Genomic DNA, 14,449 nt, shown 5'->3' on the forward strand with positions numbered 1-14,449 from the left:
TGTCCTTTAGCATAGGAGACTGTATTTCCTCAATTTTCCAAACACAGTCGTGCCCCTTTGTCTGTGGTTTCACTCTCCGCAGTTTCAGTACCCTCTGACTCATCCCTCTGCCCAGCATACCCACTCTACATACACTACTTGCCCATTAGTCACTTCACCATCTTGGTTATCAGATCAACTGTTACAGTATTGCAGTGCTTGTGTTCAAGTCACACTGATTTTACTTAATAAAGACCTCAAAGTGCAAGGGCAGTGATGCTGACAGTTCACATATGCCAGAGAGAAGCTGTAAAGCACTTCCTTTAAGTGAAAAGGTAAAAGTTCTTGACTCAATATGGAAAGAAAAGAAGCTGTATGCTAAGGTTGCTACGACGTATGGTAACTTTTATTACAGTACATTGTTATAATTTCTATTTTATTATTGTTATTAATCTCTTACTGTGCCTAATTTATAAACTATACTTGATCATAGGTATTTATATACAGGAAAAAGCCTAGTATATGTAGGGTTGGTACTATCCACAGTTTCAGGCATCCACTGGGCATCTTGGGACGTATCTCCCATGGATAATGGGGGACTACAGTACTAGTGGCAAGGGGCCCTGTCTAATGAGAACAAAGGCACATCCTGCCACTCAAGCCTTTCCATCCTTCCCTTTTCTTTCCTGCTGCTAAGATACTCCATTCCACCTGACTGCCCCACATCCTCATCCCCTCTCCTTGCTTCTGGAGTGGAGAAGATAAACCTCAAATTTGCATACAATGTGAATTCCTCGCCAACCACATTTTAGAGGGTAAAGACAGGAAGAGTCTCCCCCACAGCCTTCCAACATAAGCCCGAAGCAGCAGCCATGGAGGAGATAAAGCAATCTGATCTAACAAGGCACGCAGGACAAACATCAGATATTGCCTTTTTCCTCCCTGCTTTCTTAGAAACGTTATCCCTTAACCATATGCCATTACTTTCTATTAGAAATCACGTTTTTCAGTCCTGCAAGGTCCAATAGGAGGGTGAAATATACAAACCACAGTCATATAATTATAAATCAAAAGCAGGGTCACTTCAAATTTCTTAAAGGAAAGAAACCTTTATTCTTTTTCCAAAAGAAAGAATATATGAACGTTCCTAGAAAAAACATGTAGTCAAACAGTAAGACCACATGTAAGTACTAACTTTAGTGGAGAGGAGAAGGAGTACCAGGGGAAAAAGGGGCTGCACATTAAAAGAATTACACAAATTAGAGCTGTGGAAAACGCTGACAAATTTCCTACAAGCATGTTAGGGTAAAAAGGAGAAATTCAGAACAGATAAGTTCTAAAACATAAAACAAATATTAAAAAATTCTATCAAGAGTTGTCAAGGAAAGCAAGGAGAGAGCTAAACACAATGGCAAGACAAGATCCCTGCCCGTCTTCATCATCCCGGCACGTCCTCAACACACAGTTTGTTCTACAGGGACTCTGCACATGCATGCCACGAGAGCAGACGAAATACAGAAACACGCAAGGAGAAGGGGCTTCAGTGTGGATAAAATGAAGGCATTACAAGGCAAGACTCACCCCAATTAGTGAGTTTTTGGCATTTCCAATCGTAGTCAGGGCACTGAGGTCAAATATAACTACGAATTTTGCATTGTCTACATTGAATACATGATTCTTAAACGCCTCATGTTTTATCTCAGAACAGGCATCAGGAAGTTGTAGGCTATGTAGCAGGTTGTTTAGGGCACAAGTCATTTCTCCCAAAATTAATTTATAGGCAGTCTCCAAAACAGGAATATTCTTCAGGCTGAGCACTGCTTGATAAACAGCATGGGCTACAGCAACAACCTTAAAAAGAGAATTCAGGAAAGTGATAATTAAACAGAAAATTAATCTTCTACAATTATATGGAAAATAAATTACTATCTGTATAATGGTGATCATGCAAATCGATTTAAGATTGATACATTCAATGTCCAGAACACCAAAGATCTTAATTTCTAAAAAATCAACCTTACGGAACCTATAGATACGGGTAAGCTTGTTAAATTTATAAAGCTTGATTACAAAGAAAGGGGACTCTATATTAAAAGCAGAAATATGAAATTTCTTAAAAGGCTGCTTTTAAAAGACAGCCAGTGTCAAAATAAATACACAAACAGCAGTTTCTTAAGATTGGTTTTCCTACATCTACTTCGGAAAGTCTACAGTGGTCTTGACAGGGAGTTAGCTGAAAAGCTAATAATGAAGTTTTATTTACAACATACACAGTACTCCTGAGTTTACTGAGTTTATAACTTTTAAAATATATCTGCTTGTTTTACCTTTATGAGATTTTAATAAAACAAATTTATTTTAATAAAAACAAATGACGGAAATCTAAAAAGAATATTTGGCATATCATTCATCAAGGTGTACAATAACTAACAAATATTAACAGAATCATAATCACTATATTCTAAATCAAGTATTTCTCATTTCATTCAATTTCACTTACGTAGCCTACTAAGTAACATAAGTAAAACTCTTCAATGACCTAATTATCAATGTATCACTTACCTCTTTTTCTTTATGATAACGCAAAAATAGTAGTTTTGATGATGGTATAAACAGTTTTTCTACAAATGATGATGGCAATTTTGTATTTATCTGTTCAACAATCTAAAAGAATAAAATAAAAAGAAATGAGCTATCAAGTCACAAAAGGACATGAGGGAACTTTAAATGCATATTGTTAAGTGAAAGAAGCCAATCTGAAAAGGCTACTACTACATACTACTGTATGATTCCAACTATACGACTCTCTGGAAAAGGCCAAACTATGGAGACAGTAAAAACATCAGTGGTTGCCAGGGGTCTGACGGGAGGGAGGGATGAGTAGGTGAACACATGGGATTTTTAGATCAGAGAAACTATTTTATATGATACTCTAATGCTGCATACACGGCACTATACATTTGTTAAATCTCACAGAACGTACAATCTAGAGAGTGAACTTACAGACATACAGAACCTGTGGACCACAGAGAGTCAACTATGGACTTCAGTTCATAATAATGTGTCGATGTGGCTCGTCAATTATAATAAATGTACCACACTAAAGCAAGATGTTAACGGAAAACTACTAGGGAGAGAGGGTACAAGGGAACTCTGTACTTTCTGCTCAATTTTTCTGTAAACCTAAAACTGCTCTGCAAAATAGTCTATTAGTTAAGAAATATATATCTAAGTCATATTTTAAGGCCTTAACACTGTGACATTAAAAATGTTCAAACAGCTAAATAGGATATATATGTTTATACTTAAACATGGGCATTTTTTTTCACGTTGGCAAAAGGAGGTGTAACTTTGGCAGAAATGTTCAGCAGAATGTCATCTAGAATTTGCTTTAAAATACTCCAGTCGGGGATGGAAGGACAGCAAGGAGGCGGCAGAGAACCAGAGGCCCGGATGAAACCAGATGGGCCATGTGTTTCTAATTACAGAAACTGAGTATTAAGTCTGCAATGATTCATTATACTATTCTGTTTTTTTAATAGCCTTCAAAATGTCCACAATAAAAGGTGGAGGGGAGGGGAAATGTTTATGGAGAAGCTTCATATGGAAAACAAAACATAACAGGGTCTTTCAAAGTAGCTATTAAGTACCTGCTCTTATATAGTATTTATCAGGAGTACTAGACAGTCTCGTGTGAAGGATGATGTCTCACCAAAAAAACAAAAACAAAACACAAAAAACGAGTAAATCTACACTGAGATAAGCTATCAAACACTAAAAGTAAACAGACACTAGAGCAAAAGGAAACTAGATTATATAAGTGAGACTAATGCACTACTTAAAAAAAAAAGGCCTTAATTTCTTCCATATCAATTTAAATTTAAGGGCCTCATTAAATCAACATATTAAAAAGCAACAAAAAAGAATTCACATACCAATGTGAGTAAATTCAAGACTGAGATGATATAATCTGTACCACAAGTCTGGCAATTCTCCAGTTGATCTAATCCATATGTAATGACCATGTCACAATGTATAGTCATGCTAGGATCCAAGCTGCCGAGCAAAACACCAACACACTCATTAGCAGCTGTCAACACAGCCTCAGAAAAAAACACTTGGTTTGCAGCCGTCACACATCTCATTACTCTGTACAGAACCTGCAAATGGGGAAAACAAGCAGCTTTTTAAAAAAATTCACATGCTTCCAGAGAGCAAAAAAATATTTCCTATTTAATGCAGTTTCAACTGGAAATTAACTACCTGCCTTGTCAGTAGTCTCTTAATATTCTAGTTCTCAGTGGCTGAATAATAATAAGGGTATCTTTAGTACAATACACAAAAATGATCTTGCCTAAAAAATTCTTAAGTACTACTGTGACAGGAAATGGAATTTGCCATCCTCTATTTCTCTAATATCCACTTCCTATGCCCTCAAAGTCACTAAATGGCCGAAGCTCACAATCTTTATAATCATAAAGTACACTAGAACTTAGAACAGTAAAAGTATTAACAGTACGGGAATAACTTGGCATGAGAGTAACTTTCTGTAATCTAGCACTTGGGCTTTCGGTAAACAATCTTCTAAAACGAAACATCCAAGTCACCTTTAGCTTATGAAAGTTCATGTATTGATGGTCTCGTTTGAAAGAAAAGTATTTGCAGTCATACCATATAATACCTATACGAGGATATGAAAATCATGTAATTCCCAACCAAAAATCCCACCAAACTATAATAGTCAATATTAACGTACTAAATTCCTAATAAAAAAATGGGAAAAAAATAGAACAAACTGACAACACAAAATTACTTCTATAATATTCAACAACCACTACACACAGGTTTTTTAAACCTATATACAGGTTAAAAAGGCCTCAAAGACTATCACAGAAGAAAACATTCAATACATAACTATCTTGGAAAATAATTATGTTCCTTTTGTTTTATATTGCGTTAACTGCCTTTATTTCAACACTGACACAGTCATCAAACAACCCTTTTAGATAGTAAAAGTGGAACAAAGATATGACATCATTTTGATCAGGTTTAAAAAATAAATATGCTGGTTTTAATTATCTTCAAGATCTGACATTTCTGCTCAAATACACAATTACCTTACCAAGAATTGCATATGTAATTAACATCCTATTTTATCTAGTAATGTGTTCTACAAAAGAAAATGTTCATAAAAGCCCGTTTTATTCTAACAATAAAATTTTAATCATTTAGATGAAATCTTTTAGAACAGTATCCCTTCTTAATCAAGCAGAGGGTAATGACGGGGGTTCACGTCTCATGTCTGTTACACTCAGCCACTCAGTGGACTGTAATACAGTGCAACGCACGTTCGGAGTGGCAATGTAGCTACCTCCTAAAATTGGTCTCAGATTACTATATATTTTAGGTTCTTACATCTTTATATCCTTTGATGTCAGGTTCTCAAGTTGTTTCATCCTGTATACTCACAGAAAATTACTTTTTGAGGCTTTCTCTATAGTGTGTTATTCTTAATATGTTGAAAAATTAAAAGGAGACAATAATTTAAAAGCAAAATTGTAACTAATATTATTAGAAAACAAAATTATAAGATTTCAAAAGTATGTATGAAAAAACAAGAATAAATGAATCTACGAAGGATCTCCTAAGACAAAAGCTCACGGACATTTTGAAATTCAGAGCGGCCTTTTTTTCCTGAGGGGAGAGGGGGGAAGAGGAGGGGGATGGAAAACAGTAGGATTCCCTACTTCTCTGGCTGTTTAAGAAAGCAGCCAGGCGCATACATACATACATGCTAAACAAATCAAGGGTTAATAACAGTTTCCTAGGTAAAGAGAAGTATTTATAATACAAAACAATTTTATTTTGGAATATTTAAAACTCCTAAAGACACTTACATCTGTTACATATGCCTCAGTAATTGGAGGACCCCGAATTGGACTGAAGCGTTCCCCAATGCTCCTCACCACAGTACTGAATACCCGGAGAAGCGCTGCCAACTTTGGTAAGGACACTGATGGAGGAGGAACGTCTTCATCCACTGACTCCCCAGAGGCCACGTGGCTGAGGTCCTGGATGTGAATGCACAGTATTCTTATTTAAGTAGGACGTTGTTCAAAAAAGGAAAACGAAAACTCCCAATTCTTAAGCTAATTAACTTTATAATAGATTTTTACAAATAAAGAGAAATTTTGGCCTAGGAGACTAGGAAACATGAATGTAAAAGTAAAAGTGGATTTTACTTCTCTAAATAAACAATATTAACCTCAGTAGATTAAGGAAATAACTTCTTGTTATTTACTCAGATATTTATTTGTTATATACCCAGATGATATTGGGAAAAGTAAATTCTAGTACATATACCATAGTTATATATAGGTGTAAACGGAGCCAGAAACTTTTGCCATTCCTGAATTGGTCCTTGCTAAAATCTCATTCAAGGTATTCTTTGAGCCACTCAACCCAACAATAAGTACTCCACACCATTACTGCACACAAGGGGACGGGGGAGACTTAGAAAATTATAAGATTTGGTTTACAGCTTTATAATCTAGCTGAGGAAATAAGATACACTCAAAATGAAATGACTCCAGCAAAAAAATGGGATACTAGAACCAATATGCACCTACATACAATTAAGCACCCAAGATAATCAAAGAGAATTAGATTTTATGGATACCACGGAGCAGAGTCTCTACAGAGGCAGATCAGCTCCAAAGGCGTGCTGGGAACAAAGATTTTCCAGGGGTGGGGGTAAAGAAATGCAGGGAAGAAAATATTCCCTCACTTTTCTCTGAAAGGGAGCAAACAGACCAGTACAGTCAAAAGTAGTGAAGTAAAGATGAGGCTGAAGCTCTATGGGAACCTGGAACAGCAAACACGGATCATGGCAGATCTGAGCAGGGCAGCAGGAGGAGATTCAGACGGGAGACGGCAGATTAGGCCGGGACATGTGGCCGGGAAAGCCAAGAGCCAGTAACGGACACTTCAGCAGCACCCTTAACGCTGTCACACTGTGCTTCCACAGCTGCAAAAGTTGGCTGAAACCAAGTCTTGTCCTCCAAAGCAGGATCCAAGATCCCCAATACATGTAAGAAGAAAGTCTTTAGGGGCTTTTCTACAACACCAATTCACCTTACTTTCTAAGACTCTCTTCGGAACAAAAACTACGAGTGACTGAGCTACAAACAATGGCTCCAGAAAACTACTAGCTACCAAGATTATTTAAAGCATTGCAAAATTAGCCCTGCAATTTTTCTTTTAGTCTCTCTGGTAATTCTGTTGGCATCTTTTAAAAAAAATCTAAAATAAAACTTTAAATATTTCATGGTCTTGTAATTTCTGCTAAAACACCATGGGGTCTGAATTATTTCAAAATAAATCTAGCACTGTTTAAAATTTTTGTTTTGTTTTTTGCTTAACTGAAATTTTAGGAAATAACAACTTTCTATATACTCACCTCAGCATATGCCTCCATGTCCTCTAGAAACTGACCAAGAAGAGTGGTGGAAAAAGCAAGATCAGCGACCCAAAACGGCTCCAAACTCTGCAACCACCCTAGGAATCACATAAGAAACTTTGAAATAGTAGAAAAAACAAAAAATCCAAATTAAAAATAAATTTAAGAGCCTTGTTTTAAAAGGTGTCTGGTTTTCAAGTTGCCCACTCTTAAAACATGCCCTATGCCCCATATCATAAAACTAGGACTGTTAACTGTTAAACTCGCAGATCATGATTGACCAATGTTTCTTTTCATGCTGCAAAAATGAACAATCTCCAGAAATTAAAACGTCTATCTCATGTCCTTATTTTTTTTTTAGCAGATTTAATATTCATATTGACACTATACACATAGCATAGACTGAAATGCCACAATCTACCACGAGCCTGTCTTTCTACTCCAGGGCCACACTGAGCCACCAAAGGTGTCCACTCATCTCTCCAGTGGAAAGGGGACAGAAACACTCTCTCCTGCACATCCTACTTCCAGAAGTTTATTGCACCAAATAAGCTAAGAGAAATTATTGCACCTGGAATGAGCTGAAAAGTCCAAATAAGTCCTGCCAGTCAAAAAAATATATATTTCTTTATCATTATGACAATTCTCCAAATTAATCCATTTGTTTGTTTTTTAATAATAACAAAAAGAAGTCATAAATATCCAGGGTATTCGACATTTTATGTACTCTGCATTCCACATTTCAGGGTATTACCATTACGATCTCTCATCCTACTAGCACACACTACAAATGACTTGAGATAAGTCCTTTCAATTTCTCACAGGTACAACACTATAATCTATACTTACTCTCCCTACCTACTACCAAGTACACAATTTTCCTTTGAAACGATAAATTTAGCTAAAAAGTAATGTTCATTTATGATAACCAAAATATTTCTGTGAAGCAATTATTTTTCTTGCATTATCAAAGAAAGAGTAATAACAGCTAGTCTTTGAGGGAGCCGTGCTCCTTCCCACGATACTTAAATGGTACGTGCTAAGCAACTTACCAGATACCTGCTGTGTGAGCGAAGGTTTCTGAGTATGGTCTATATGCCATCCAACTAATATATCAACGGTATCCTGGATGCAGACAAAGAGAAGAAGGCTAAGCATTTTAAGGTCTTACTGCTATTCCAACTGTGGACCATTTCAGAGTAAGAGATCCTAAAAAGAGCATCTGGGTTCTACCTATTTGACATTATACAGTCTTAGAAAGGGAGAGGTTAGGGTAGGGGAATAACAGAACTTCATTTATGACACTGATGAAATTATATTTTTTCTTTAAATATCTTTAAGGTATTAACGTCAGAAAGGATAGATGGTACTTTTTATAAAAACAGTATTACCGCACCATTCAACCTCAGACCCTCAAACATCACTGATCATACTCAAAGGAGCAGACGTCATTTCCATCTGATTTCCCAGTCCTCATACATGCAAACAACTCCTCACTACATCACCTGAAAAGAGGGAGCTGGGGAACTCACCCTAAAATTAGTGCTGAAAATATGAGGGTAACATCGAGCCACCAAAAGAATGCACTTAACACATTTGCAAAGTAATTCTGGTGTATCCACATTTTCAAGAATGGACTGCAGGCTGGTCATTACAAGCTAAAAAGTAAAAGTTGCAAAACATGAACATTCAATAAAACAGGGAGAAAACAAGCAAATTAGGTTCATTACTTAACAGTGACTATATCCAAAACTAATTATGACACCAGAGGAAATAAATTCTATATAGAGTTTAAAAAAAAGTTGAAAACATTTCATTCCACTAAGATATTATGCTGAAACCAAATAGTTTTTCTCTTCTTTTATGTCTATTAACACTATTCCTAAAGTAATGTCTGTTTACATTATTCCTAAGTGCTCTCTTTAAGACTATGAATGTGACTAAATTTCAAGTAGAAAAACTAAGATCTGCTTGGAAACTTTCCTTTAAAGTATCACAATTACTTTCCAATTAAAAATATACAGCAAATTTTGTACAGTTTCTGCTTTAGGATATTAGTTACTTGCTTCAAATTGGAATGACTTGGAGATTAGCATGGCTCCAACATACGAATGACATGCAAGCTCACATTACCACTATATATAGACAGATTTTTAAAATAAATACATGGCATACCACTGACAATACTTTGCAGCTGTTAAAAACCACTTTTTCCCAAAAGGAAAGCTCTTGTTTACAAAAGAATGTTGTGATAAATATAGAAGAAATGCTAGAATTAGAAAACCACCATTTTGCAACAGCCAATGTTATATAATCTACACAGACACAGAATATGAATGCATACTAAAATCACTGAGTGAAATATTACTAAAAAACAGGACATTCAGAAGGTTTCATGGTATCATGCCCTGATTACTAATTACGAAGGGAGAAAAAGAAGCCTTCGCGATAGAAAGATCTGGTGGTCATCACCTCAACCAGGGGATCAAACTCATCATCTCAGAGTGAGACAACCTGAGGTTACATGCCTACTAGTGCCAAGCAAGAATAAGTATGAACCCCTGTGGGATTGGTGACCAAAATGTTTAAATTGAATCTAATCAGGAGGAAACAATCAGAGAAACCCAGAAAGTAGAACATTCTACAAAATAAGGGGGACAAAAAAGGTACAGAGAACTATTCCAATTAAGAGAGATTAAAGAGGCACACCACCAAACGCATGAATCTTGATGGGATCCTGGGTCAGGTAAGACAAAAGCTACAAAAGACATCTTAAGGGCAACTGCAGAAATCTGAATGTGGATTGTATTATACAATAAAATTTACTTTCTTAGATATGATCATCATATTGTTGTTATAGAGAATAGCCTTATTCTCAGGAGATGCATGTTGAAGCATTATGGGGGTGAATTGTCATCATGTGTAATGTATTTTCAAATGGTTCAACAAAAAGTGTGCATGTGTATAGGTAGAGAAATAAAACAACCACAGCAAAGTGTAAATAAGTGATAAATCTAGGTATATGGGTAGTATTGTACTGGTCTGTCTTCCTGTGACTTTGAAAATTTTCAAAATAAATACTTGGGGAAATGTTCATAATACAAAAACTGTACACAGAATAAGCCCAACTTGGTGTTACGTTGTTTAGTTATAGATAATTTTTCGAATCTTTTCCAAAATTTTTTCATAACCTCTATAATCAAGGGAAAATGCATTTTTTAAAAATGCAGGATTATTTCTTATATCCATTTTCTTAAAATACTTAACCAAAATAAAGCATATCATGAATTGGAAAGGAGCAAAAATAAAGAAGATACCAGATGTTCTAAAACACCACATCCTAATTTTTAAAAACATTAGCTCAACAAAAATTTAATTACTTGTAACTTTGCTCAAAATTAAATCGGGAATGATCTTTTAATACATTCACACACACAAAAGTGAAATAAAACTAGAGGTGATATTCATTTATACATGATTATTTTATATCACTTGGAATAAGAATTTCTGACATTTTATCAAACCTAAAAAGGCCTAAAATGAGTTGTGATGTTTAGTTGTTGTCTCCCTCAAAAATAATAAGTCCCCTCCTATCCAGCTCCTCTCATGGAGTTCCTGTTTTTAAATCTGCAAATGATTCTAGTACAAAACAGATTCAAAGGAAAGCTTCTAAAAGGCGAAAAGACAAAATTTAAAAACTAACTTATTTTAAATCTACCCTTAATGTGTATCCTTCACTCAAATTCAGAAGGAGGAATTTTACTCGCATCATATTCACTATCAGTAGATACCCTTTTCTAAGGTTCCTTTCTTCAAGCTCCCTCCCAAGGACATGTGTTAAGGACAGCTCTCTTCCCAAGCACATCATCAATTCTTCCCCCTCATTCTTACCTGCATTACAGATGAAAAGGCTTTCTTTTCTCCTACAGTCTCTAGTGCTTTGTAGGTGGCACATAAGTAGAGGAGTTTAACTTCATCTTTTGCAGATGAGCTAAATTTGCTAAAAATCCACTTGAAGATCTTCTCAGCCTCATAGCTCAGAGAAGCACAGAGAAGGCCAAGACAGCAGGCGCCCTCCTGCCTCAGCTCCTGAAGCAATTTGCTACTGTGTTTATTTTAATGCAAATAAAACAAAACATACAAAAAGCTTAAGTTTCCAAAGACGACAAGAATGACACATCCTACAAAACAATGTCAAACGAGCTTTTAAAAATTTCTATTCAAACTTCATGAAAGGTTGAGATTTTATCCACTTTAAATATTCTATATTATCTATCCCACAAAGTACGTTTGTTAGATATTAGATTTTCTTTTACAGAATCAATTATTTACAAACAGTAAGGAGAGGCCCAGAAATACTAAAATTCAGGCTTCCAATTCTATCTCAAACTACATTAAATGATTCACAGAAAAGGGCAGAAACAAATGATCAAATAAAAACACACTATAAATAACTATATACTATGTAATGCTCAATATGTAAGCACTATAAAAATAGAAAATTGTAATAGTTAAATATAATAAAAGGATAACACTGACTTAAGTATAATATTAATAAGTAACTATATAAAATAAAACTATCAAAAAGCAGTAAGGTTCATGACCTGCTGAGATGAGTTTTTGGGTGCTTTCCAACACTGCAATTCTTTTTTTTTAAAGATTGGCACCTGAGCTAACAACTGTTGTCAATCTTTTTTTTTTTTTTCCTGCTTTATCTTCCCAAATCCCCCCAGTTCATAGTTGTATATTTTAGTTGTGGGTCCTTCTAGTTGTGGTATGCGGGACGCCGCCTCAACGCGGCCTGATGAGAGGTGCCATGTCCGTGCCCAGGATCCGAACCAATGAAATCCTAGGCCGGCGCAGCAGAACACGCAAACTTAACCACTGGGCCACGGGGCCGGCCCAGAACACTGCAATTCTTTGGGAATCACCCTACGAAGAAATGGCTCTGCACACCTTTGGAGAACCCCAGCAGCCTCGTGGATTAGATGGTCTGAATCCACTGTTGCCCAAAGAAGGAAGCTCCCTTTCACCGCTAGTCTCTAAGCAGTTTCAAAATTCTCTAGTTTACAAAAGTTCACCTCATTCATTCATGCCTGCATTAAGAGCTTGTCACTCTACAAGTCAGTGCTCAACACTGACTATTCAGTCATGATGATAAATCAAAAAAAAAGAATGGTATTTCTTTTCAACTGGATTCTATTTGCATTCAATGGTAATTAACGTATAAATACTGTAACAGAGGTAAAGATGACAAGAGAACCCAGTGAAACATTAAATAGATGTTCATAAATGAAACTAATGGGTTTATCTTGTGTATTTTTTAATAATTTCTAAAAATATATTTTAAAGTCTTTTAAATTTAACTATTATCAGTTACTTACCTTTCATTAAGCACATCATGTACAGCAGCCAAGATATTATCCAGTTGTTTAACTAGTACCTTAAAACAAACACATTTATAAAAGCTTAAAATTCCTATACTTGTAAGAATAACATTGTGTACTCTTTTTTCTTGTGTTCCCCTCCAAATTATAACTGGACAGCACCTTACTTTCCTTATTATTCCCAGTCCCCAACATTTATCAGGAGTGTCATAAGTTTCCTTTCAAATTATCAAAGCAATTCATCAATAGAAAACATAGAGCCATGAACATCAAGGAAAAAAATAAACTCAAAAGGATTGTTTAATTTCCTCTGACACACATTAAAAAAAAAAAAAAGCTAGATTGATTGAGGGAGAGAGATGTGATAAAGTAATAGGGTAAAATGTTAATGACAGAATTTAGATAATGGGCACATGATGTTTCCTGGAAAATTCTTTCAATTGCTGCATATTTGAATTTTTGCATAATAAAATGGTGGGGGGAGGCACTTGCTTCAAACTAAATGTTTATTTGACTCATAATACCATTCTCATTAATTTTCTCCTGCTCTATATCAAGTTCTTAATTTAACATTAGGAGAATTACTCGGGGTGGAGAGAAATTTGTAACTGAGCCTACACTTCGTTCTTTAAAGGGTTTTTCCATTTATTTAGCACTGGCCACCAGACCAAAGTTACCAATAAACGAAACATGTACCCCCCACTTCAGTTTCACATATAAAATACAAACAGATACTGTGTCCCAGAGCACACACAAACAATTCTGAGGACAACAGAATAAACATGTTAAAAGCGCTTTATTGCAGAAAGCACCAATGTGGAGCCAACAAATGGTAGACAAATCACACATTAGGGGCATTAAATTCTAGATCATCGTAATACAGGACAAATTAAACTGGAATAAGGAATCCCTGTTATTTTTCCTAAGAAGCAAATCTCTTCCATCTTAAACCACTCAAGACAGAATTATCTAGTTTATTACGGAAACAAAAATTATCAACATTTCCAAACATATGATACTCACCAGCTTATTTTCTGGTTGCTGAATAAATTCTTTCAACTGCTTTACAGTAGCCAGTCTTCGGTCTCTGTCGTCTTCCCGGGTGATCCTCCGAAGAAGATTCGACAGTCGAGACTCATCAGAATAAGACATCGATCGCTCTGGGAATATAAACATCTTGTTATCCACTGAGTATAAATAAACATAAAAACCTCACAACCCAAATATTTTAAAGTACATCAAAAATCACAGTCCACTGGACAATGAAAACTCAATGAATGCAGGGCCCGTCACACTTTTGCTCATCGGTGTAAACGAAGCCCCAGCAGACCGTTAGGTACATAACAGACCCTCAACAAAGATAAACCGAAGTAAACACCTCATTCCAGAGGACCAACTGAGAGACAAAAAAGACTTGGAAATTACTTTCTTCAGTTCTGTCTAAACTGTTTTCAATATCCAGTAAAGAGCATGGGTATAGGTAAAAGACTTCTACATGTTAGGGATAAAGTCTCAATCAGAAACAGCCTATATGCTTCTATTCTCACCTTGGTATCCCCGAGGAGGGGAGCCTCTTGTTCACATGATCATCACTTTCCCAGGACAAAGTTTTGGTGAACTGCAG

At 35.8% G+C, this 14,449-nt stretch overlaps 1 protein-coding gene across 2 annotated transcripts in view; it reads right to left on the reverse strand.

Moving 5' to 3' along the window:
- SMG1 (SMG1 nonsense mediated mRNA decay associated PI3K related kinase) overlaps positions 1-14,449 on the reverse strand; it is a 92,306-nt gene that overhangs the window by 51,462 nt on the left and 26,395 nt on the right. For both annotated transcript variants that reach the window (XM_046666695.1, XM_046666694.1), the window contains 10 exons: positions 13,849-13,985; positions 12,823-12,881; positions 11,330-11,543; positions 8,971-9,096; positions 8,491-8,563; positions 7,439-7,536; positions 5,877-6,050; positions 3,915-4,139; positions 2,542-2,643; positions 1,561-1,830 (listed from right to left, as the gene is read on the reverse strand). In XM_046666695.1, the coding sequence (XP_046522651.1) occupies positions 1,561-1,830; positions 2,542-2,643; positions 3,915-4,139; positions 5,877-6,050; positions 7,439-7,536; positions 8,491-8,563; positions 8,971-9,096; positions 11,330-11,543; positions 12,823-12,881; positions 13,849-13,985 (1,478 nt within the window). The remainder of the gene's footprint in view (positions 1-1,560; positions 1,831-2,541; positions 2,644-3,914; positions 4,140-5,876; positions 6,051-7,438; positions 7,537-8,490; positions 8,564-8,970; positions 9,097-11,329; positions 11,544-12,822; positions 12,882-13,848; positions 13,986-14,449) is intronic.

This window comes from Equus quagga, chromosome 7 (assembly GCF_021613505.1).
Source record: "Equus quagga isolate Etosha38 chromosome 7, UCLA_HA_Equagga_1.0, whole genome shotgun sequence".
NCBI classification, from domain to species: Eukaryota; Metazoa; Chordata; class Mammalia; order Perissodactyla; family Equidae; genus Equus; species Equus quagga.